The sequence below is a fragment of the Mya arenaria genome, chromosome 2 (assembly GCF_026914265.1).
Source record: "Mya arenaria isolate MELC-2E11 chromosome 2, ASM2691426v1".
NCBI classification, from domain to species: Eukaryota; Metazoa; Mollusca; class Bivalvia; order Myida; family Myidae; genus Mya; species Mya arenaria.
In genome coordinates, this window is record NC_069123.1 from 33003139 (window position 1) to 33029326 (window position 26188).

Below are 26188 nucleotides of genomic sequence, written 5' to 3' on the forward strand. Positions count from 1 at the left end.
CTTTGAGTCTTTTGGGAGACTTCACAATATTTCTGGCGCTTAATCCCCATATATGGCTTTAAGTTGCCATACAAATTTAAGTCTTCATTACAAAATATACTGTATGTCTCCTCTTTAAACATAAACACACAATGAGAGGACTATTTAAAGCATTACCATGTGTCAGAATTATAGATCTTTCTTTACATTTTATTTGTCTAATTGTATTACCGGTCTCTTTAGCAATATCCTTGTGCCTCTTTGAGTACTTGGCTTGACAGTTTGGTTTTTAATACATTGTTTTGAATGTTTTATTTGTACACAACAATGGTGATGATGATGATGACACTATGCTATGCCAAAACCTCAACACATTTTCTTCAAACAAAAAAGGACAAACAAAAAAGGACAGTCATTCAGAATAACTTTTATAACATCATTTGAGAAAATAAACTCATACAATCAACGAAATAAACATGTATCAGCCATCCGTAAAATCACAAGCCATGTTATGTGTTTGTTAAATTCAACTTAATAAAGAAAATTAATATTGGTTGCAGTAAGCAATGCGCATCACTTCTAATAAACATTCCAACAGACTGAAAAATAAATCAACACAAATGGAAAAACTGTTTGCAAGTCAGCTAGTACTTATTTTATGCCTTATCAGATTGCTATGCAAGCTGGAAGCTTACAAAATCACTCTTAAGTCTGTTGCCTAAGAAGAAACAAGTATGGACATCCTTTTCCTGAGTTCAAGAGAAAGTATCTTGGAGGTCTTGAACTCACAACCTTGAATTTGGGGCTTATCCTCTAGACCACTTTCACCTTTTCACATTTTAAAGAGCCCAGTTTACAATATGGCATTTGCAAGGATGTGCTCTATTAACAGATTTTCTACAGTCTTAAAAATTGAACTGAACAAAATAGTTCTCCTTTATTTGGTCTGCCGATGCCATCTGTTTCTGTTTTTGAAGTTTTCTTCCCTCCATAATATAGGAAAACCACTTAAAGCGTATATAAATCCTTTATCATTTTACCCTTTTAAAATATATGTTCGGATTTATTTAATAATCACGGACCAACAGATGACTTTTATCTTTAACTTCACATCAATATTAAGTCATCAAATATTTGAGATGACAAGATGTTCCACTGAACGCTTTGTTTCCATCTTGCACTCATTTTTCCAAGGAAGGCGTTGCAGTTGTGTTAAGATGATTGCCATGCATTGCAGGTCAATCCTAATACAATGGCATTTTTGATTCATTTGGATTCCAGTGCCTCTGTGCCTGAAATAGAAAACAGAAAATACAACAATAATAGGAATTATATTTTCAGATCAATTATTTTAAAAGCCTGTACAACAACAGAAAAGTATTCACAAAACATTAAGTGCAACACCAATTTAAAGCTGCATCCTCACAGTTTTACTGTTCTGACACCTTTTTTATTTTTGTCTTTAAACGAGCCAATTGGCAATTATTGAGCAAATGTATGGAAACCAGTGATATTAGACTGCTGACATAATATCAGATCACAGTCTTTCATATACAAGTTTGAAAATTTACTAAAAATTCCTCCAACTAGTCATATAAGGTCACACATAATAGAACAGATTTCAATTGTTTGGAAAATATTTTTTTGCTATTGCTTTAAGCCATATAATTAATTATATGTGTAAATTTAATTTAATTACTCCTTTGGGCTTTTGAAGAACTGTCAATCTGTGAGAGAGCAGCTTTTAGCTCTGGACTGCTGGTTAATTAAAAGATATGAAATGAAATTGTTATCATGTTTAAATTCATCTACTATGTTGATATTTTAATACTGTCAATCCTTGTTGGTTAATTGTACAAACATGCAGGTACTTCTGGGCTTAAACCAATAGGATACTTGACTGTTAAATTATTGTCCGAATTTCGAAAATAGCACAACCATTACCTCATCTGCCTTTTTTCATTAGAACAAGCCGGGAATCAGAGTCAGCTGCACCCCTGGTACCATACTCTTCTCTGAAAATGACAATAAGATTAAAATTTAAATGTCTGCATTTCATTGGCATGGTGTAGTAAAAATGTCAGCATTTTTCAATGTTTCTGCATCACCACCACTGTTGGATATCAAAGAATTTAGTCTTGAAAGAAATGTGTGCTGGTTTTTGCGTTCAAACTCATTTTGTTAAACCAATAGAATGAAGATCTAATTAATTCATTTAGAGAACTATATTAGTGAACAGGGCCGAGGTATTCAATTGTGCCATTACATTAAGTTGTTTGCTACCAACACTCACGGAAATATAAACCATACATCCTTGGTTAAAAGAATGTAAATTTTAATTATAAAAAATTAAAGTTAATAATATGAAATGTATGAGATAAATACACTGAGAAAGAAAGTCTAACCTATTATCGATAAAAGTAAAGTCAGATTCAGACTTATTTGTTATTTAAAAAACAAACAAATAGAGTATTTGTTTTCTTAATTTTTGCCACTGATCACTGGAGCTTCAAAATTGTAATTTACTGAATTAGAATCTGTCAAATGAAAGAAGACTTTACCCCACCCACTAAGAATTAATGACATTTCCAATTAGTTTCTCATTAGGGCTCTTTTAAAACTATTTTTATATTTTATTAAAATACAATAAGTATAAAAATAACACTTACACACAAATAAGTGGTAATGGTTCGCTCCTCATTCTGTCTTTGGACTAACATATCTCTTGGTTGTTTGAACATCTTCTTGGTCGGCCATGATGGACTATTTTCTTACGACCCGTATTATATCCGAGGCCATATCTTGATACTAGCCGAGGAGTTCCGATTGACCAAATCCCCGAAACATTTGAAAAACCTATACCGCAAGGTAGAAGGTTACACACTACTATTTTTTCAGTTCGTATACACGTCCCAAAACAATTTAACTGGGTGAGTTCTAAATCGCGGTCCATAAAGCGGAAGATATAAAAGCGTTAAATAGTGCAGACGACATAAACAAAGAAGGGTTTTGAAAACTCCGGCCAATATAGATAAAGGAGGAATTTATTCCATTAGGTTTTAAAGAAATCAGATGCATTATTTAGATATGTTTTTATTCAAATGGAGCTCATAGTCTAAAATAATAGACGTGTTATACGGGATTCTTCCAATCCCTAACGTCTAAACGGGAATGTGCAAAAAACGGGGGTGTTTTAAAAATATTAAAATTGTTTTAAGTGAAGTATTTTATGGTTGAAATTGATCATAAAGAGTTATATTCATATTTTACTATGTAAGTGAAATGTTATTTTGCACTAAACAAGCATTTAATGCATTAAAACAAGTTGTTTACCTTTCCAATATAACGAAAGTTGACTGACACAGACAACAATTATGCGAAGGGGAACAACTCGATACAATCGTAATAGCTCGGCCTCCTCCGACAAAGCTTCGAGATAGACCTCGTTATACAATCGTAACAACTCGGCCATGGCCGAAATGTTCCGAGCGATTTAAAACTGTGTCCTAAAGCCTTGCAGGTGCCCTTCATGTATATATCGTTACATGTATGTTTTGACAGAATGAAATGAAAAAAAGCCGTCAAACTCATAATTATAAGTTGGATATTTATTTTTTTGTGTACGGAACTAATATAAAATAACATTATCTGGTAATATTTCTTGTTTTTATGATATTTTATAGACGCTATATGCTTTAACCCGGAATCCTGATCGGAACAACTACCCACTTTTGATACTAAACAATTTGTACGTGAAGGATTTGCCATATCAAAAATCTAAAAAAAATCCGTCAACGTACAATTATTTGGACTAATGGAGCTCAATATAATTTCTGCAATTTATAGGCATTGTTAGCTTTCAGAATTTTTTTTTTTTTAAATTTCACAATGAATTTAAATTTATTTGGCAAATGGTATATGATTGTAAATTGTACTATATCTATTTAAAAAGTTTATATGATATAAAAAAATGAAATTTATAAAAAGAAAAGTTAGAGTTGAACTTATTAATACAATTTAGGCTTTAATTATCATATAATATACAATTATCAACTTGTGAAAAGACGAACACATGACCAAAGAGACATGAAAAGTGGGTCGTATTCGCAGTTTGAAGAAGTCGGACAAGTTAGTAAATTAATTTTCTTTAGTGGTTTTAGTTAATATTATTATCAGAACAGAATAGAACAGAACATTTATTTTGACTTAAGCATATAAACAGCTCATCGTCACATTACACAACATACACAATACGCATACACATACAAATAAACAATAAATAGATGAATAAATGCATGAATCATTATTCAATTTCTATATATAGTGATAGAGAAAAAACAACAAAAAAAACACAACAACAACAGCTTTCATCTCGTCTATAGATACCTGTGAGAGTGTTCACTCTCTACTCTCCATAGAGGAACGTTTAAGCAAATGTTAGGCAAAGGTACTTTAAAAGAATACAGTGGTTTGATAACGGTGCTAAATAGTTATAAGTGCAAAGATAACAGTACAAATACAACTAATCTTAAGACATATAAAAACACATGGAAGAACATCCAGTACAAGGATATAAATATTTCTAGAAAAAGCATATATGTATTCAAGCATAATCATTTCTTTCTTTGAAAGCTTTTAAACAATAAATAGCTAGTTTAACCAGAAGAGATTTATCATCAGTTTGCAGTAGAGTAATAAATTTTTCCATACTAGGATGTCTTGAATAGTAATTTGGCAAATACCTTCAACGAATATCAGCATATATATATATATAGTGGACATCTTAAAACGAAATGGTACTCGTCTTCTATATCGTTAAGAATACCATTATGTCGGCCAACTTCAATATTTAACCTATGTGAAGATAGCCGTAATTGTGCAAGCACTTGTCTGTATTTGATATTGTCTAATAAAGAAATATATTTAGAAACTTGGTAATTACATTTAAATTCTTTATATATATTTAATGAACTACAGCTATCCATACCCACTCTCCAATCTGAAATATAAATATCTCGTAATCTATTTCTAAGCAGAGGTACAAATGCAGACATATTCACTGATTCGGGGAATAACCAAACATCATTAAAACCTGAGCGTTGTAATACATCTCAAACATTCGAGGCCCAATTTATGACAACAGGATTGAGTTCTACTTCACTTACTTCTTTTAAAATGACAGTTCTTAAAATGCAATTCTTAGATTTGCATGTAAACAATTTAACAAAATATTTAATGCATCGCATGTATTTTTCAATATACAATGGGAACCGGCCCAGCTCGCTATATAGCGAAAGAGTATTTGTCGACCTTTTCACTTTGAGGATCCATTTACAAAACCTTTTTTGCACTCTTTCCAAACATTCATACTTACCAAGTCCCCATACCTCAGATCCATAATTAAGTATAGACATAACATATGCATCAAACAGATTAAAAAAGAATATGGACAGGGGCGCATAACCGCAAATAAACTATTCATAGACCTTATAGCTTTGCCAGCTAAAGTTTTAGCTGCTTGAGCAAATGAGCCACCAGATGAGAAAACAACACCAAGATAATTGAAGGAATTATCGATTTCTACAACAACACCTTTATATTTTCATTTAACATTTTGTGGCAATCTACCGCCTTTTCTAAATACAACAATTTTAGTTTTTTCAACATTTACAGTGAGATTCCAGCGATCACAGTATGTTTGTAAGTTATCTAATGACGTCTGAAGGCCTTCTTTCGACTCTGACATTAACACAGCATCGTCTGCAAACAACAACAGAAAGATATTTATTTCATCCAGAGAGATCCTGGCATAAGTTCCTTGTTGCATATGTAACTCTATATCATTTAAAAACAGAGAGAAACAAATCGGGGAAGTTATTTCCCCTTGAAATAATCCGACTTTACTATCAAAGAAATCAGACAATGTCCCAACATGTTTAACACAAAGCTTCACTTCCTCATACATTGAGCGTAAGAGGGCCAGTAATTTACCATCGACGCCTGATTTAATCAGTTTATACCATAGCCTCCTACGTATACTGTCATACGCCTTTTTAAAGTCCACAAAACAACAATACAACTTCTTTTTAGAGTTTAACTGTCTTTGAATCAATGACTGTAATATAAATATGGAATCTACTGTACTACAATTGTTCTTAAAACCAAATTGTGCATCCGTGAGAACATCGTACTCCATCGCCCGTTTCTTAAGCCTCTCATTTAATATGATATATTTATTATCATAATTAACAGCTAGTAAAAGTGTGTATATAAAACGCATGATTTTGTCGATGTAAAATGATGTTGCAAAGCCGTGGTCTAAAGGTAACACACTTGACTATCAATCCAGGGGTCGCAGATTCGATTCCCCGTCGCATCTCTAGAATACTAATCGTCTTCCGGAAGGGACGTAAAATGGGGGTCCCGAGTGACAGTGCTATACACTGTTGCACGTTAAAGAACCAGGGTAGCTCTAACCAGGGTTACATTCTGTCTGTGCACTATGCTCCAAAAACCTAAAATGACTAAGAATCTTAACGGAGCACTCGCTCGGAATGGGCAAGGCCCGAGTGCGAGTATAAATAAGCTTACACATCATGTACAATCATCATTTCACATTTCCGGTTTCGGTTGTACGGGCGAAAAAAACTTAAACAAATAAAACAAAGATGTATACCATATAGATAAATATATAGCCCGAAGTACTGTGACATTACGTAGATTTTGTGTGGAGACCATTTGTATAACCATGTGTATATTTGTGAAACTCTCCAGAAACATGTGTGCAGCATACCCCCCGAAACATTTGTGCATACCCCCCCCCCCCCCCCCCAGTTATTTCGATTATTTAAGGCTACTGCTTGAATCAACAAAATTCCAATTTCGTTTAAAAAGTCAAAAATTAATGTCAAGCAGTTTGATATTTATTTCATTAAGTAAGCTAATTTATCGATGCTTTGGACAACAACAACGATATTATATTCCTTTTTCCTTTTATTTATAGCTGTAACAGTATATTGTAACAACAAGTTTTATTATTATTATTATTATTATTATTATTATTATTATTATTATTATTATTATTATTATTGTTGTTGTTGTTGTTGTTGTTGTTGTTGTTGTTGTTATTGTTGTTGTTATTATTATTATTATAACATTCATATTGAACACTTAAAATAAATATTTTTAATACTTAACACCTAGGTCTGTGATATTTTGTTTTTGTTTATCTTCTATTGGAAATCTAGTTCTTAATCATTCCATCAAATTTATATTTTTCATAATATTTCTACATATAGGGGCTAGATCCCAATATAATGTTGTGTCTTATATTTCATGTGTGTTTAACCTAAAAAGCAATTTAACAGATAAAATTGGCTGTTGATACTTCTTCAAAACAAAACAAATCTAAAGTCAGGAGACAGTCAAATGCGTGTCTCCTGTGTTGGGCGAGGCGCCGTGCTCCAGTGAGTTTCACTATGTTATGCATAACACTACGGTGTACAGTTGTCAGCTTCGAGCTATTGCAGGGAGGGGGGAGTGAAGCTGATAATATATATTCAAAAAGCTACAGAAACATGCTCAGTAGCAAAAAGTTTAAACATAAACCCGGTTTAGTGGCAATGGGCAAACGCCAAAGACATAAAACACAAATTCACAAGCAAGAAACATAGAACAGCACAAAACTCTACAAACAGCACAGTGCATAAATACTATATATATTATATATATATTATATATATATATATATATATATATATATATATATATATATATATATATATATATATATATATATATATATATATATATATATATATATATATATATATATAATTGGTATGTTTATCCAGAATTGTTAGGTACCGCCTTGGAACGGTCAGTAAAATGTAAATTTACTGGGGGTTTAAACCAGTTTATGTGCACAAACCTCACTCTTATCCCAACAATTCTTAATAAAGATAAAACGCAAAAGGTAAATCTTGTCAAAGTATGCATTAACTTGAGGAAAATTATCAACAAAACAAATAATAATAAAGCCAGGAATCTATTTTCCAACCGGGATTACAATAAGGCAAGCTCCACCCCGCCTGGTCACAAGAGCAGTTCCTCTTGGGCTCTTCTCCTTGAACTGGTTTCTACCCAGGCTATTTGCAAACTTTTGAACATGGGCACTTTTTTCTATTTCTATATCGTCTGCACTAATCAGGCAGATGCATTGTTGAGTTTTGTTCTATTTCTATGTAAACCACACTTTTCAAAAAGATGTATTGTGCAGTTTTGTTCTATTTCTACATCGTCCGCACTATTCAAATAGATGTAATGATGAGTTTTGTCCACTTCTATGTCGTCCTCAGTATTCCAATAGATGTAGTGTTGAGTTTTGTTTTTCACATCCTTTCTCCGTCCGCACTTTTCAAAGCCTTCTATATCGTCGCTTAAAGGACCGCGTTTTAGTGCGACCCCAATAAAAGTAGAATTTTAAAGTATTGAATAAAACTTTGCATGTACATCAAGAGTAAAAAATTCAACATGGCGGCGTATTTACAATTTCATAACGTCAGAGTTCTTCAGACGGTGATATTGCGGGGTGATTGTCGAAAATATTGCCCTGGCGTTTTTACTATATTTTCTATATAAGTGATGAATAATAATAAATAAATATTGACTGCCTTGTGGGTGACAGTGTATATTGTCAGCGTGGGGTAAATACTGTACACCGAGGCGATGGCAAGGTTGACACTATTTTCAAAAAGTTTACAATATGCACTGTCACCCTCAAGACAATCAATACCTATTTGATTATATTGAACAAGACCTGTAGAAATTTAAAGTCTTCGAAATTCACATGTTTAGCAAGAGAAAAAAATCCAACATGGTATTTGAAGCTTATTGTCAATATCATGACGTCAGACGGTAACAGTGGGACGGAGAATTATAGTGCGGGGTGATAATCGGAGACATTGCCCTGGCATATGTTCTATAGAAGTGAGGTACAATAAAATGATATAATGTATGGCAGTCTAAACGTTGCGCTAACGTTGTATGAAGGTTGTGCATTGGTTGCCAAAATAACAGCGTTAAGAAAACCTCAATACTCATAACGTTGTTGTACGACAATGTTAAGAAAACCATAACATTAATATAACGCCGTATCAACTTATGTGTTTGCGGGGGTTAGGTCGGTTATTTGGAGACCATTCAATGCGAAAAAATGTAGATCGAGTTGTTGTTTTTCAAACAGAAGAATATTTAATGCATACGTGTTTCATGTGTACATGTATGTTGTGCAATACGATCTGAGAAGAGCGTCAGGAACCTTAGTAGTCAGAAGTTAAACGAAGACTAATGAGGAGGACTGACAACGACTAATTAGTAGGCAACGATCACAGTGGAGCTTAAACACTTGTAGCGAAGTGTTGTCTCCGCAACTGCCGCTTTATCTCCGAAAACACACGGAAGTTCATTGGGGCCAGATCAGGGCTGTACGGGGGGGGGGGGGGGGTGTTCCAATATCTCGAACCCCAAAAGACAAATTTCCAGCTGCGTTGACGTTGCCATGTGCGCCGGGGGGTTATCCTGGTCGAGAATCATGCGGTCAAGGCCCATTTTCGGCCGTTTCTTACGATTATGCCACTTAGAAAGTAATCTCCTCCCGTGTCATAACGTTGAAGAAAGACAGACAAACCGGCCCCACGTTGTTCCATTTCCGCTTCTTTTAACAAATGAGGCACCCAACATGCGCTTACTTTGGACATTCCTTGTTTATTTGTTAATAGTTCAGTAGTCCGTTTAAGGTTACACACCACCATTGTTATTCCCTATATACTTCAATGTAAAATTATAATTTTTAGACAACATTTAAAGGCATTTCGAGCGAATGCAGGCTATGATAACCACATATATTCTTAAAGTACAAGCTTATTTTCCACACAACGGAAGTACATATGACGTAATGGTGACGTCATTCCTATAATTAAACCCGTCCCTGCATTTTTTATGAAAAACACTTTCGATTAGTCTTTCATACATAAATACACCCAAAGCTAGCTCAATCTGATAGTCTGTGTCAGGTTTTCCAGTTTCACTGCCTGTCACCCAAGTGCCTGTGCGTCTGTATTTTCTAAGGCGTTTTGGCCCAAAATGCCATTTTTTGAGGTTTTTCAACTGAACCTTGACTCAAATGGCATTCTAAGCATCAAATGGGGCAGTTCCACATATCTTTGCACACATTTCAAGTTCTCGCAGTCAAATTTTCACCAAATTTGGACATTTTCAGTGCTAGTAAGATTGCAGACGACTCATTTCAAAAAAAAAATAGGCGAAAGTTGTGAAAACCAGGAAATGGCATATTTTGATCAACCATGATAAATGCATTTAATTGAGATAATTTGCCAGAAATAGTGAAATGCAATACATTTCTTACCAAAAATAACACTTTTAAACAAAGCAGTTTGGTCCCTTTAAGGTTACACACCACCATTGTTATTCCCTATATAATTCAATGTAAAATTATAATTTTTAGACAACATTTAATGGCATTTCGAGCGAATGCAGGCTATGATAACCACATATATTCTTAAAGTACAAGCTTTAAATAACATTTTAAGCCAATAAAAAAGGGGGGTCAATTATTCCTAAGAAAAATCACTCCACTTGAAAAACAAACTCTAAAAATTGCACTGTCCGCCATGACAGTTCTTCCAAAATGACCTTTCAACTATAGGGCAGCGGTTTATGCTTTAATCTCTACTCTAAATGATAAATCAAGCAAGAATAGATACTTAAGGTATAAAAGTTTCAGGAATAATGATAGTTTTGATTTACAGTGTATTGAGCATGTGAAAACATGTCTATCAATCATAAGAACATTTTTTTTTATTGAGAATTTTCCACACAACGGAAGTACATATGACGTAATGGTGACGTCATTCCTATAAGTTCAAGGTCTTCTGTTATGCTTTTCACTGTTGCTCGCCTGTCTTTGTTGATGAGCTCATGAAGTCTCTCCACGTTTGTAGCTAATACCTCTGACAGGGGTCTAGTCCTGTCGTCATCCCTAATCGACATTTATCTCTTCCAAAACCGCTCATGCCATTTATAAACAAATGTTGACCCGTTGACGTCATGGGGTTACAAGTGTTTTGCGAACGATGTTGCTAAAACACAATCAAATCCTAACTGAACCGACTACAACGTTAAGATTTTAAGGAAATGACGTCAAGATGTGCACCGAACGTGACGTCTTTTGGCGGACAATTTGGCATTGATGAAGTAATTTAAAATGTGTACATGGATACAGTGACATGTATTTCGTGTGTCAGAAATCATATCCATTTTCTTTTTAAAATCTAAATAAAAATATGGCTCATACTCATACATTCAATTTCAGAGAAAAAGAAGATCATATTTGCATTTTTGAATTATATTTCCGCGTACTTCCCGGACACCCCTTGCATGGTTAAGGTATTGGCCCGGAGAAGGTACAGTCTTATCAGCAATAATCATTTCATTTGAATTAACGTGACCTTGGCCTTTGTGGTATATACCTTGGCCTTTCGCCCGAAACGTGGCAAGGTTCAGTCCGACCCTGAGTCCAACAGTACTCATTATGATTCGTTGTCTCTCAGTATTATCTTGACCTTTGAGGTTTAGACCTGGGACTTGTACGTGACACGCCACCTTATCTTGATGAGCATTCAATTGAAGGTTCCATGAAATCCAATACTAATTGGGTATAAGTATAGTCTTGTCAACAGTTATAATCTGTACCTTTGGCATGTAGGCGTGACCATGACCTTGGACTTAAGCGCGCGTGTGTGTGTGTGTGTGAAAATCGGTAAATTGTGGTGTTTGTTTTTATGTATGTGATGTTAAAATTGTATTATTGGCATTTTGGGTCGTTAACAAACCTTCCTGGCAAGCTTTTTGTAAACCTAATAATGCGTGGTCAAACATCATTTCTATGTTTGATCTCCAAGCCTGAACATAGCCTTTTATGTACAGACCTGGGATTTGTGCGTGATACGCTACCTCAACATGGTGAACCTATACATGGCAAGTTTTTTTATCCTATCATGCATGATCAAAATCCAGCCCGCACAAGATTCAGTCCGGACAGACAGACGCATTGACGCACATACACAGAACTGCCATTGAGACAACTATATAGTCGAACCTCGTTATGTCGACCTTGTGAAAAAAGTCGAGATAACGAAAAGTCGACCCATCCGAATTACAAAAAATATCACCAATCCCAACACGTTTGAGTTGGATTGTACGATGTTTACATCCACAATTGAACGGTCTTGTTAAATATTTTCGTCGCGAAAACAGCAAACTTATTATTGAAAAATAAAGTGAAACAAAAGAAAAATTATTTGTGTCAAATTCATTTCTTTTACGTTTATGTATCACACAAAACACAGATAAAACCACAATTGCATACATTTGTATATTGTAAGATTTTATATCGGGTCCTTCTCTGAATTGGTCGACCAGAGTAGTGGAACTAACATTTGACATTTTGAAGTTATTCTTTCTGTTCCCATTCGGGATTGATATCTAATCAATAAAATGTTCATGTTTTATACAATACCAAAGAGCTTGAGCAATAAATGTCTCTTTAATTAAATATACAAACAAACAACTTTAATTATTCGTACTTACCAATTACATTTTTGTATCCCCCAATTATGACAGTTTGTTATATTGACACGCACGGTATTTTGCGACATTACGCAAACCGTCATGAATATTTTCACACCTACGTCTCGATCTACAGTTCGACATAAAGAACATAGGAAATGTGTGAAATTCGACCACTGGGACTGAAAAACGAGGTCGACATAGCGAGAGTCGAGATAAAAAAAATGGACACAAACAGATTTATTTTATTTAGAATAAGAAGGAATAAATTCGGGACCGGAAAAAAGTCGACATAACCGGAAAGTCGACTTATCCGACGTCGACATAGCAAGGTTCGACTGTATGTATTATTTTTTTAATCCTAAAAATACAATCCGAGGGTCATTTCTATTAAAGACGTCTAAGAGTGACCTTGATATTTAAGGTACATACAGGTTCAGTCAGGATGGACGCACTACCGCACGCGCAACTATGTATCGCTCATCACACGCGGGGATGACAAAAACGCTTTGACAAGACCTAGTACTAGTTATGAAAATAACGGTTTCGCTCAATCGTCATTTATTAAGATCTATTGTTGTACGATTGCCAAAAAAGACGATGAAGAATTAGACACATACATAAATGAAAGTGTCATTACTGCAGCCTCATTATTAGCAAAGAGGAACTTCTTCACTTTCCTAAAGAAACACCGAAAGGTAAATTAGAAATCAAAACCAAAACCACGATGTGGTCAACTATTCAGTTGCATTTTTAACATTGAAATTCTGAGTTAAAAAAGGCTAAAAACTACCTGCAGTTGATGTGTCCGTGTGTTATGCAGAGATGCACATAACGCCACTGACCCCATCGATAACTGTACATGATTGACCGCATCTATTATTTGAACACAAGCCAATTCGTGACAAATACAGGCGCGTAGGAAGGGAATTGACATTGGGGCCGCGGAAGGGGTGGGCTGGGAAAGGGGTCGAGATTTTTTTTCAATTTTAAGCATTGAAAGACTCGATTTCCAGTGAGTTCAGGTTTTATTTTCATGTTTTTATCTAAACCTTTTTCGGTTAAAATAGTCAATATATATAAAACTATTATATTTTAGTAACATTTATTCGCTATTACATTTATTTCATAATTTCTATTTCCGTACAATATACAATTATAAATTGTCTCAGTAATTCAAACACATTTAATACATTAATATGCCCACTTTGTTGAACAATTAAAGCAACATCATTCAGAACTTGCCGAGAACGTCCATTTTAAAGTCAAACTTAAATGTGACGAGAATGAAATAATACATATTGATGGCTATTCAATGACAATTCTTTTTAAACGAGTAATTGTAATAATCACAATAAACTACAGTTTTTGAAACATCAAAAACGATACAAATAATTATTTTCTTATTGCCTCTTCTTCTACTAACCCGTCTTTAATAATCCGCCGACTGTTTTCACGCCAATAAGCTATTATTTAATACCATTGTTTACGTCTCAAAAATTGATTTATAGCTTAAAGGTTGGGCCGGAGTACCCGGTGGAAGTCACTTTTCCGGCTTGGTGACCACTTAACAAACCTAACATACGCCAAGGCCCGGAATCGAACCAGGGTCGCGTAGGTGAGAAGCGAGTGTGCTAACCACTGCGATCTTTATTGACTCTTTGTGTCATTATCAGCTTTTCAAATTGGATTATATTTTGGCAATACCTTTTTACGTTTAAAATTCTCAAACCTACATGCCCCACGACGTTAAGCATTGATATAGTAAAGCTTAAATATTAATCATCACATTGCAAACCGGATGTACAAAGCATCCCATTGCTAATCTGGCAAACCAATATAACAAATATATACAATTATATGATTATAATTTCAAATTAAACTAATCGATAAACTGCTAGTAATGTACAGATAAATTTAAATCACAAAAAGCGAGTTGAGAATTTAGTCCCTTTTTTAAAACATTCTTCAAATGAATGCTGCTAGTAGCAAACCTGCTTCTGCAACTTCCTGTAAAACCAAGTACCGATACCCATATCAGTGGTGGTTCTATATGCATAATGACATACGAATAAAATCCTTCATTCAAATGAAAAAAATATTGGCCAATTCACAAACAGAATATACAATAGCAAAAGAATGAATGTGCCAACTGTCAAACAGACTGACGAGTTCTTATACCACTTTCACTACTCTTTAACTGGAGCAAGACAAAATGTTATGTTTGTAGCCAATACAAACATTGAACACGACACAGCAATGTTTTTTTTCACGAGTCTACACAACTGTGTTTACTGTTCCCACGTAACTTAGTCGGAAGTGCCTAGAGCTCCTGAAACAAATGGCATAACATATACCTTTTACATTTTATAACAGAATATCAGATGAAGAATAAGAGAAAAAGGCAGATAAAGAGTTAGTTTGACACAACTTCAGTGATATCATCTTGGCAAAGGTTGGTATGAAAACATGCATGTCGACGGAGGTTTTCAGTTTCCGGTCCTACTGCTTTTCATAAATAATAAATTAAATTAAATTGTTGCAAACCATCTAAACCCATCCCGGAAAAGAGAAAAACATCTTAATCGTTAACAACGCCAGACTCACACTACACCAGCCTTATAAGAGCTGCTTATTAATTATTTTTATATATTCTTGTTAAATAAACCAATCAAGACCTAAGAATGATTTAAAGTCATTTTTTGTTTGATTGATGACATATAGATGTATATTTTTCTGTCAAACAAGGGTTATAATTTAACAATGATTCCATCAAGTGTTCTGTGCCTTGACGTATATTATGTGTACCGTGATTGACAACAGGGCTACCAAGTTTAGTTTGATTATATTGTTTTTGAGTTAAGGTCAAGCTGAAAGGTTTTACATAACGATGCCGATCCTGAATATGTCGACGGCTATGACAATATCTTGACATTTCTTTCTCGTAAAACAGACTAACAAAAAACGTTTTTTTTATCATAACTTTGTTGAAGCTCATAAATGTGCTTGTATTAATTCAGTTTTATATGAGACACCTTGTTTCAATAGACCCAAAATAGAAATATTGCTCTAAGTCCCTACTCACCAGTTTATGTGTCCATCTCAGAGCTCTCTGGCGCTTCATCATCCTGATCTCCAGTTTCTTCTGAAAAACATGTTGCATAAATATTCCGTTAAAACATGTCACAATGATGTAACACAAATGGTAAAATAATGCATGAGACTAAGTGTGGTGAAACAAGACCACTGAGCCAATGCTTCTTCAGTACAACAAGGGGCATAACTAAACAATTGTTAAGGCCCGATTTATGGGCCTGCATGTGCATGCTATCCCTGGACACATGTGTATCAAGTTTTATTTGAATATTTTGAACATGATTTGTTTTAAATAATTACCAAAAATAAATTGGTTTAATTTGTGTAGTTTTTACATACTTAAGAGGTTTTGGAAATACCTGTATGGTAATCAAGAAATACTAATTTTGCATGGTTCATGAAATAAGTTACTAAAGCTTGCTACATATAAAAAAATTCTAAGAAAACGATGTCATTCATAAGCAGAAATTTGAATTTGTATACAATTTGTGACAAGCGGATATTATTAACATCATAACTAACTAGCAATATAATACCTTGGTTTCTTGTCCCAAGGCATCTGAAAATGCTGCCAAGATCAATATCTGAATTCTTATGGACAGCAAAGACCTTCCTCTTCAAACTTGAAAGAGTTGCATTTTTGCCCTGTGAATGTTTCCACTCATATAACACATGATATATGAAAACAGACCTTGATTCATTCCAATGATCTTTTTTTAATCGCTCCATGGTTGGTTGAGAGATGCCCAGTTCTATACCCAACAGCCAAAACTCTTTGCTACCTGCAAGACCTCTTGCTATTTTTGGCAATTCCTCTACTGCAGGAACCCTTAAATCCCCCAAGTTATTCTGTTTAATTGTTTCCATCTCTTCTAATGCATCGTGGTACCAACACTGAAGAACTGTTTTTTCAATCAAGTGAGCATCCTTGGCATCATGGTCTTCGCTGCAGCTCATGTTTTCATCAATTATGAAATCATTGACTCTAAACAGGCCATGATTGTGCTTGTTCAAATCTGGACACTGAATGTATTCTTCGAAAGGTGTAGTCTTTGTGATATATTTTGATCTCGGTAGTAGTCCAAGGATTGCCATAAGATGTCTATGCAATTGTCTGCGAACATACTGACATTTGCATCTGTCTATCGCCTCTTCTGTTTCTTGCTTCTGTTTTCGCATGAATGTCATTCTGGCATAAATAATGTGGTCAATATACCACAGTCGCAATTGTGATCGTTTGCAAGTTTTGAAAACTCCTATCCCACTGAACAGCAGCGTCTCTTCTCTACCGTCGTCCTTTTGCTTTGCAATTTCCCAGCTGCGAATACAAGCAGCTAGCAGCCTATGAAAAACGGCTGGAGGCATGAAATTGTCATTGAAGACAAAACACAGCGCTGGAGTTGTTTCCCAATTCTTTGGACAAGTAAGTTCTTCAATTTTCTTTTCTTTTGGTTTTACCTTCAGCTGACATGGAACAATATGAAAATCATGCATCTTCGAATTGTAACTTGGTATTCCAACAACATTCGTTTTGCGGTCAAAACATTCATCAGCCATCTCTGACAATGCCTCCTCCTCCCCGAAGTTTTCAATAAAGACAGGTTTTGACATTATGTTCAAATGTTCCATGTACTTTACAACAGCTTCACCATGAATTCTGATTCTGTCTTGGCTACGATTTATGATTTCTTTCATCAGTTGTGGCTTTATGATAGCATATTCTTTGTACTCGTTCCAGAGCTCTAGCTGTTCCGGTTTCCGATACTTCTTCCGTTTATGGGTTATAAAACATTTGAAAGCTTCAATAATCCACTGGGGAGCCAGTATTACATACTTTCTGAGCTCTGCTGTATCAAAGTGTAGGATATTTCCAAACAGGTGCTGCAATTCCAGAAACAAATGCAATTGTCGTTCATCAACAGGCTTTATATTGTTCATGTTTTCATCTTGTATATCACACAAAAACACCAGCTCCTTGCCTTCTGCACGCATGTTATCAAAAGACTTCTCCAACTGAACAAAACTTGTCGGGCTTTTTTCATTCCAGTAATGCTGCTTTTCAGCCAGCATCTTCACCTCAGCTCTGAGTTCAGCAAACACTGGATCTCCTTTTGCAATGTTATTCACAAGAAACCTTTTTGCGTGTATATGTTGTAGAATTTCCTTATTTTTCATAAATGATTTTAAAGCTTCCTCGAAAAATTCATTCATTTTGTCTTCCTTTTCTTCTTCTTTGCATTTCATTTTATCTTTGTGTGTTCCAACCAAAATGACTGTTGGCTGTACTTCATGTTCTTGATCGTGAATAGAACTATACATGTGAATTGAGTTAAGCCAAAATTTGAATGCTTCCAAGCAGGTGAAATTTTTATTCAACAGTCCACAAAAAGAGTCACTTTCTTCAATATTAGTGTTAAGGTCTTTCGTCATATTCATCAAAAGCAAGTAGATTGAGCGCTTGTTCAGGAAAAAGTGGTGGGTCGAGTAGTAAAGGTTTTGCCCAGCAAAATCCCAAACAGATACCAGAGGTTCTTTACCAGTGATTACTCCTTTTGGGGCATCTATTTCATCTTTATTCGATTCAATCTTGTTTTCTGTCAACTGTTCAAGAACTTCCCTTATTTCTGGTTCATTTTTCCTTTCTAAAACTCTTTGCTTTGTTACTTCTAACGTATAGGCAGCAGTCGGTTCCGGCGGTTCCTCTGCGTCTTGAACAACTGTGTTAACCATTGTTTCTTTATCATTATCCATTGGGTATCCATGCCCCGCACCTACCCCATTTACATATGGTTCTTCATAGTGCTCATCAAAATTTGACATTTTAATCCTATCAACAATTCGAGACTTGTTCGCAAGTTTCTGTTTTCTCCACTGATTATCCCTATCAACTAGACATAAATGGACATCTATTCCTTCTGTACTTGGTGGAAACTGATCTTCAAATGGAACGTGTGCTTCCTTTTTATTCGAAAGGTCTTCAACCAGATTATTTACTAGTGAGGTTTTCCCAACTGAAAACATGCCAACAACCATCAGGCGAATCCTTTGGACCTCTTCAAAACCTTGATTCAAAGCTTTAGCATACACTGCAATAGCATCACTATCCATTCCTTTTATTTCAGCTGGCATCTGTCCATCAACCTCATCTTGTCCATCAACCTCATCTTCTTCATTCTTATCCTCACCGTAAATCTCTTTCATAATGGTCTCTGACAATCCTTGCTTGTTCCAGCAAAGAAGGAATATTCGGATAAGTTCCTGCATTGTTTCAAAGCGTAGACCAAGCTTCACATTCACAGCATTTACAAAGTTCTTCATGAATTCTGACATTATTCTTAAACTCAGTTTCCCTCTTTCTGTGCATTCTTTGGTAACCTGCTTGACCTCATTATCAAGCTGGGCCTTTCTGTTATCACTGAGTTTAGCCCTTATATCTTTCAGAATTTGAACCACTTCTTTAGTCTGTTCATCGTTATTTTGCATGCGGCTGTCTTCTGAGCCTCCATCGTCAGCCATGATTAATCAGACCACGCTTCAGACTAAAAATAAAATATGCATGGTATGATGTGATGTAGAAATACTTAAAGCTGGTAGCTAAAATATAAATAGAAAGGGAGATAAAAAGATATTTGGGATGGTATTATTGACAAACACTTTAAAAAAAGTTAATGCGAGATTTCACTACTTTTCATCAGCGTTTGAAATAAAAAGGAATAGTTTATGGTAATTATTTCATTTGCAATGTTTTTATAACCATTTCATCAAATCTCTTTACAAAATATCCTATATATAAGTAGTGTATGCAGGTATCCTTGTCGGCTTGCAACTGTTTAGACATGTAGGATGTTAGGCAGACTACAATTTAGGAACAGTTTTACTGTTTTCAGCTTATCATGTATTATGCATAACTATTTATTTGATTGAAAAAGTGGCAATGAATACAACTTTCAAGGAACTATTAAATACATAGTAATAGGCAACCCACTTTGCCATATAATAGTAAATACAGATGAAAAACTGACATGGCAACCCCTATATACTGATACCTATCACTTCTGTTCTGTATCGCAACATATCGGTTCATTTTTCTGCCATAATTAAAACTTTATTATCTAATGCAAAATTTGAAAAAGCAAAAGGACAGTCGGATGCACGGACGGATGAACGTCATGATTTTTATATGCACACCTTCATTCAGGGACTACAAAGGGCATAGCCTATGCCTGACAAAATTACAGCCAAGAAACGATCACCTTTTCTTTATATTAGATAACATGCATCAACCCATATCGTTCAGCCTATAACTGTGACCTTGACACATGTTCTTTATGTACCAAACACATGTGGCAAGTTATTTCAAAATTCCCGCAGCATAGCAAAGTTACAGCCCGCACACAACCAGCTATACTGCATATAAATTATTCCATAATAATAAGCCAGTTATTGTGACCTTTGACGTAGGGACGAGGGTCTTGCACGCGACACATTGTCTTGACGTACCGAACACAAGTAATTTTAAACTCCCTCCCTGTATAAAATGCTACAGACCAACCGCGACCAACTATACTCTATATATGTGCATATATACAGTATTCTACAATGATTAACTCTAAGTGCGACTTAAACTTTGAGGTAGGATCATGGGTCTTACGCATTACACATCGCCTTTATTGTATGTTTGTGAACACTTTAAATAATGTAAACAAAAGAAACAAAAAACCTAGCACTGGATTACATTTAATTAAACGTTGTAGGCAAATGGTTCATTATATTAAACCGTATTGAACTTCTGGTATCCAAAAGGGTCATCCATGTGGTAGAAAAGTTCAAAATGCCTACCAACTTTAAGGTTCCCATGCCCAAGTTTTCGTCAGTTATTAATACATAACGGATTTAAGCTGAAGATCACCACACCATTGACCCACTGACCAATAGGGTTCATCTACTGGTCATGACTAACCCGACTACCAAGTCTGGGGTTTCTTTGACCCAGCATTCTTAAAAAAAATTAGTTAATGATCAGAAACGGAATTTCAACCAAATGTCACTACAACATTAACCTTTGACATACTGACCTAGAAATCGATAGGATTTATCTATTTTTCATGACCAACCTTCCCACCTAAACTGAGATCGATCGGAAATCGATATTAGCTCATGGTACTTACCTCACCCTTGAGGTTTGACCTCAAGTCAATAGGGTCCACCTGCTAGTCATGACTAACCTGCCTACCAACTGAGGTCCCTGGAATCAGCCCTCGCACGTTAGAATTGTGGGATGGACGGACAGACGGACGGACAGATGGTCCGATAACTATTATGCTGGCCTTCGGGGGGCATAAAAACATGGTACATGTATTATTTTCCTACGCTTTTTATCAGAATGTTATTTTCCCTCTGATATTTTCACTGCTGTGTCAAAGACTACACTATCAGTTACACTAAGACTTGAGGACTGCAAAGTTTTGGGAAAACATGCATCGATCAGTGAAAAATTAGATTGCAAAACCTTCCAAAAAGCGCCCAAATTATCCTCGAAATAGGGGTGAAATTGACGGTCATATGTTACGCTGAAAACGTCCCAGCATGCAATGCAATATTTTGGCGCTTTTCAACAGGGAAATTTGTGGGAACAAAAACATTTATAAATGCTGATAATTTTTATCTGTTCACAAATCATATACTTTTTTTGTTTTCATCATTAAAACATATTAATGCATTAAAATTAGTACGTTTTTTCTGTGCATCGAACTAAATTTTTCGCTTTTAACGCAGACTATAATTTTTTTTAATAACCTTTAGGATAAATTTTAGGTTCAAAATTTGATTTGTTGCAGTAAATGAAATATTGGCTTATTTGAATCTTGTACTGTTATAAGATTTTCTCATTTTAAGAAGTCGCGAACTTGGATTTAAATCGCATAATCGACAATATTTGCCGTTTTAATCATCAATCCAGTACAATGCACAGACATCACAACATATATTTTTGCAGCTATATTTCATAAATGATATTTTGATACTTTTGCACAATACCCGGCAAGATTTGTTCAATTTACCGAGTCATTCATTGTTAAAGTGCGTATAAGATACATGTAACAGAATAACAATAGTAAATGTCAAATCTTTGTTTTGAGGAGCTCTATTTATTTATACATACTTTGCTTAGTTCAGATCTAGGGTTCATTACTAGATAAAATAGTTACTGCAACTGTTCACTTGATGATCATAGAGATAAAAGACAATTGGAATAATAGTATATACAGTGTGTGTATACCACGTGATAAATTGCGTCATAAATGCTACGTCGAAGGCAATATTTTGCTTCGGATGAAAACTTAAAACAATGATAACTTCACTATTTCTTCACTATTTTAAATGAAACAAAGCCCAGTCTACGCCGCTTACGGATCCTCTCATTTGGTATTTTACCAGAGTTTGATTGAGAGTTTAGTTTCTTCAAACACTTCGACAAACCTTTTCAAAATACGGCCGTCTGACGGAGCACTGTCAAAACATGATTTTGGAAACAGGTTTATCGAAGTGTTTGATGAAACTAATGACTTTATCAAATTTCGGTAATAATACAAATGTGGGGCTCTTTAAGAGGCATAGACTGCCTTTTGTTTCATTTAAAATGGTGTTGTACAAGAAAAGTTATCTTTGATTTAAGTCTTCATTTTAAGCAAATGTTGCCTTCCGACGTAACATATATGACGTAATTTATCATGTGATACACACACACACTGATATATCAAGTGTCTCCGGTCAGCATAGAAGAATCCGATCCGAGGGCACGCGCGTATAGTTTGCTTAGTTACCGGCCACGCAGCGTGCCCGAGAACCGATTTTTTTTATCTGAACCAGAAAAACATGATTGATACTTTTTCTTGCATGTACCTTAAATTATAAATTTGTGAAAACATTGTGGAAACATTAACGTAGAAGACGCATTCTTGTACATTTCACCAAAAAGCGCGAGCGACATTGTTTATTGCAAGACAGCATGAAGCGTAGTCATTCGGAACTCCTCGGCCATTTTTTTCAAAAACAACCTCGGATGTATTTGGACGGTTTACATACTCAAAAAGTGGTACGTTTAAGTCCGCTGCAAGTAGATCGCGTAGTAATTTTATTTAGCAGTTAAACTTTGTGACATTACTCTTGGGATTCTTAATTATGTTTGCAATAATACAATTTAATGGCAATCAAATTAAACTTATATCAATAAATACAACTCTAAAACACTACATTTAATTAACGATATAATTCAAAATTTTACGAACTACTTCAACTGATGTACCTGCATACATCCGAGGTTGTTTTTGAAAAAAATGGCCGAGGAGTTCCGAATGGAAGCGTAGTATTTTTAGATCACTGTTGACGACGAAAGTTCCTCTAAAATTGCGTTTATGACGAAAACATTTTTAATAAATGTCTCCGATACTAATTTATTTATTTGGCTTTATTGAAACGATCAAAAGTACTTTTCATAAACCATACAATAAAAGAAATAAGAAGTGGAGCGTTGTTACGCGTGACTCATATCTGGCATGGAGCTGCCAAATTTGATTTTTGAGTAAGGCAAAATTCATCGGACATGCCTATCCGGAAATGCCTATCAAGAAAATTGATACACTTGACATGGACATAAGGGCTCAATGTTTGTAGAGTGCTGCACTTACTACTATTTATTAAGATTAGAAACCAGTGTATAATGTAACGTATGTTCAAGGGGCTCTCAAGAGAGTGTTAAATGCTTTTGTTTCGTAGTTCAATTATATACATATTAATTTTGTTTTAAATAAATTTGTACTTATTATGATACACTTATACAATATAGAATAATTAAAATAAACATTACCAAGAGGGCCAACCATCGCAAAAAAACACCAGTCCAATTTTAAGGACACCAAGTTTGGAAACTTTTAACTAACTACGTTAGATAAGTTAAGAGAGCGGTCGCTCTAAATACAGTTTTTGCCAATTCATGTTTCATAACTCTGGATTGTCTGAGGCCCAGTAAGCAAACCTGACCGAGATATTCTGCCCATACACATTCTGATCAAAAATGGTGATCATTGGACAAAGAATACTACTTAAGTTTTTGATCGGACAATAGTTCACGTAGATTATATAAGTAAAGGAGAATAGCTCACTTGAGACTCGGGTGACATGGCAGGTTAACACACGTGGACAATATAGTATGCCCATACACATTCTGATTAAATTTGGTAATGATTGGACAAAGGCTTCTAGAATGATTTAGCGCAAAAACCTATTAAGGGCAACTATATAAAAATTATGTATGCTTTTCGTTTGCCCTGCAGACTCTCAACGCCTGAAAAGCTGTATATATTAAAAGTAATTTTAAAAGCGCTAAACAAGCATGACAATTCATCTTACCGGTTGATCTAGTGTGTAAATGCTGTTATTTCATTTATCCTTTCTCTTTCGTCCATCTTCCCAGATAACCCGTCAAACGTGTAAAACCGAAGGCAGAAAATAGTAAAAGTTTCTCGTTTGTCCTGCAAATTAACAACACTTGAAAAGTTGTATACAATAAAAAATAATTTTAAAAAGCGTTTAACAAGCATGGCAGTTCATCCTTCCGGTTTATCTAGTGTGTAAATGTTGTTATTTCATTTCTACTTTCTCTTTCACCCACCATCCCAGTTTACCCGGAAATACGTTTAACACCATTGGCAGAAGGTTACGCACAACCAATATCCATGCAGTTACAAAAACACTTATATATGACGGATCTACTTTTCTTTTATTTATTACCGTAAGACTTATGACAGTGTTGATAAATCTCCGCTATGGATGAAGTAACTAAATAGTAAAATTGATAGGAACATTTTGAATTCAATATTCATTAGAAGGCAAAATGTATATTAGGTTAATTAGGAGCTATCTAATACGTTCAGTAGTACTTAAAGTGCGCCAGGACGAACATATTTCGCCTATACTTGTTTCAACATTTCTTTATGATCTTTTTCAGATCATTTCTGCTTAATGTGAACGTCTTTCTTTTTAACATCCGAAATTCAGACATATGCTGATACCAGTTATTTTGATGTTTACCTGGGGTTATAAATTCTTTTACTTTATGCAGCAATACAGTTATTTTCGCTAAATGTGAAAATGAATTGCAAACAGCCCTTAGCCCTAATACATGTTACAATTGTTGAGTATTGTCAGAAATGGCATCTTACTGGCGTGAGACCACAGTTATTTTTACTATATGTTTCATATAGACACTAACCTGGCTTTTGACTTTATACACACCCCAATTGAAAAACAAGGACATGGCATCTCTAGAACAATTCAAGACACAAAATATAATCACAAGAAAACACCATGTTGACCATTGACCCGACTGTCAAAATTGAGTTCAAATACATAACCCCTCCGCCAGGGAGTCAATCGGCTACAAACAACTAATTTTCGGACTTCCACAAGCTATGATTTTTCCAATATTTACATTGAAAACTATCAATTTCAGCAATAGAGTGTCAAATTCAGTCAAGTTCTCTGCAAAAAGAACATTTTTTGCTTCTTTTTCATTCAATTTTAATAAAATATTGATACTTGAACACAAGCACTCTTTGTTTCTGTATTCACATCCGGATCTTGGTCAACGGGGGGCAGATAACTGTGGTCTTGAGCCTACTGCAAATTCTGCTAAAACGAAAGTTGCAGTATTTTCAAGCAGTAGAATGAGAAATAAACCTGTTATTATGATAAAGCTTGATGTTGTTGAAGAGTTTAAATATATCGGTGAAACTTAATTTTGATGGTGAGTTTTATCCAACCAACAAATATATTTGCAATCAAGAAAGAACATCTTTGTTTTCAATTATGATTAAGATTAGAAAACGTTTGCTTCTTAAAGATATCCATAAACAGTTATTTCATACATTCGTTACTCCTATTTGTTACATGGAAGCGAGGTATGGCGTTATCAAAATAATTTTATTACAAGAATATCGCTTGAAACGATGGATGCTCCCCATACGCTCGTTACTATGAAAAGGCCGGTATTGCAATATAATGTGCCGCAAGGAGATTTATGTTTGTAGCATTATTATACACAAGTAGGAAAAAATCATAACATAAATAAATGGACAGGTTTGAGAATTAAATTTTAAAGCTGCACCCTCACAGATTTACCATTTTTTCAACTTTTTTATTTTTTGTCTTGGAAAGAGCAATTTTTTTGCGTAAATATCTGCAAACCAATGATATAAGATTGCTGACAAAAAATCAGATCGTAGTTTTTCATATTTCCGTTCGAAAATAAATGTTTTATAGCCAAAACCGTTAGTTAACGGTTTAAGAAAAATGCATAAAACATCAATTTTTGAACTTAAATACAAAAATCTGCGATCTAATTTTTGCCAGCCGTCTTATTAAGCTGGTTTCCATGGACTTTCGCAAAAGTTGGCTCGTTCCAAGACAA

At 34.8% G+C, this 26188-nt stretch overlaps 1 protein-coding gene and 1 long non-coding RNA gene across 3 annotated transcripts; both read right to left on the reverse strand.

Moving 5' to 3' along the window:
- Nucleotides 1-400: 400 nt before the first annotated feature.
- On the reverse strand, nt 401-2757 carry LOC128225196 (uncharacterized). The gene is made up of 3 exons (XR_008259620.1): nt 2649-2757; nt 1924-1994; nt 401-1271 (listed from the first exon to the last, which is right to left on the reverse strand). It is a non-coding gene; the product is annotated as an uncharacterized LOC128225196 (long non-coding RNA).
- Nucleotides 2758-13740: 10983 nt separating this feature from the next.
- LOC128242472 (uncharacterized) lies at nt 13741-24402 on the reverse strand. 2 transcript variants are annotated; one of them, XM_052959639.1, is made up of 4 exons: nt 24130-24402; nt 16415-19262; nt 15713-15772; nt 13741-14959 (listed from the first exon to the last, which is right to left on the reverse strand). In XM_052959639.1, the coding sequence occupies exons 2-3, from the start codon at nt 19237-19239 to the stop codon at nt 15751-15753; spliced, it is 2847 nt and encodes a 948-aa protein (XP_052815599.1). In that variant the 5' UTR covers nt 19240-19262; nt 24130-24402; the 3' UTR covers nt 13741-14959; nt 15713-15750. The 2 variants fall into 2 exon arrangements, with proteins under 2 accessions (XP_052815599.1, XP_052815591.1); XM_052959631.1 differs by having other exon boundaries at nt 16260-19262.
- Nucleotides 24403-26188: the final 1786 nt, after the last annotated feature.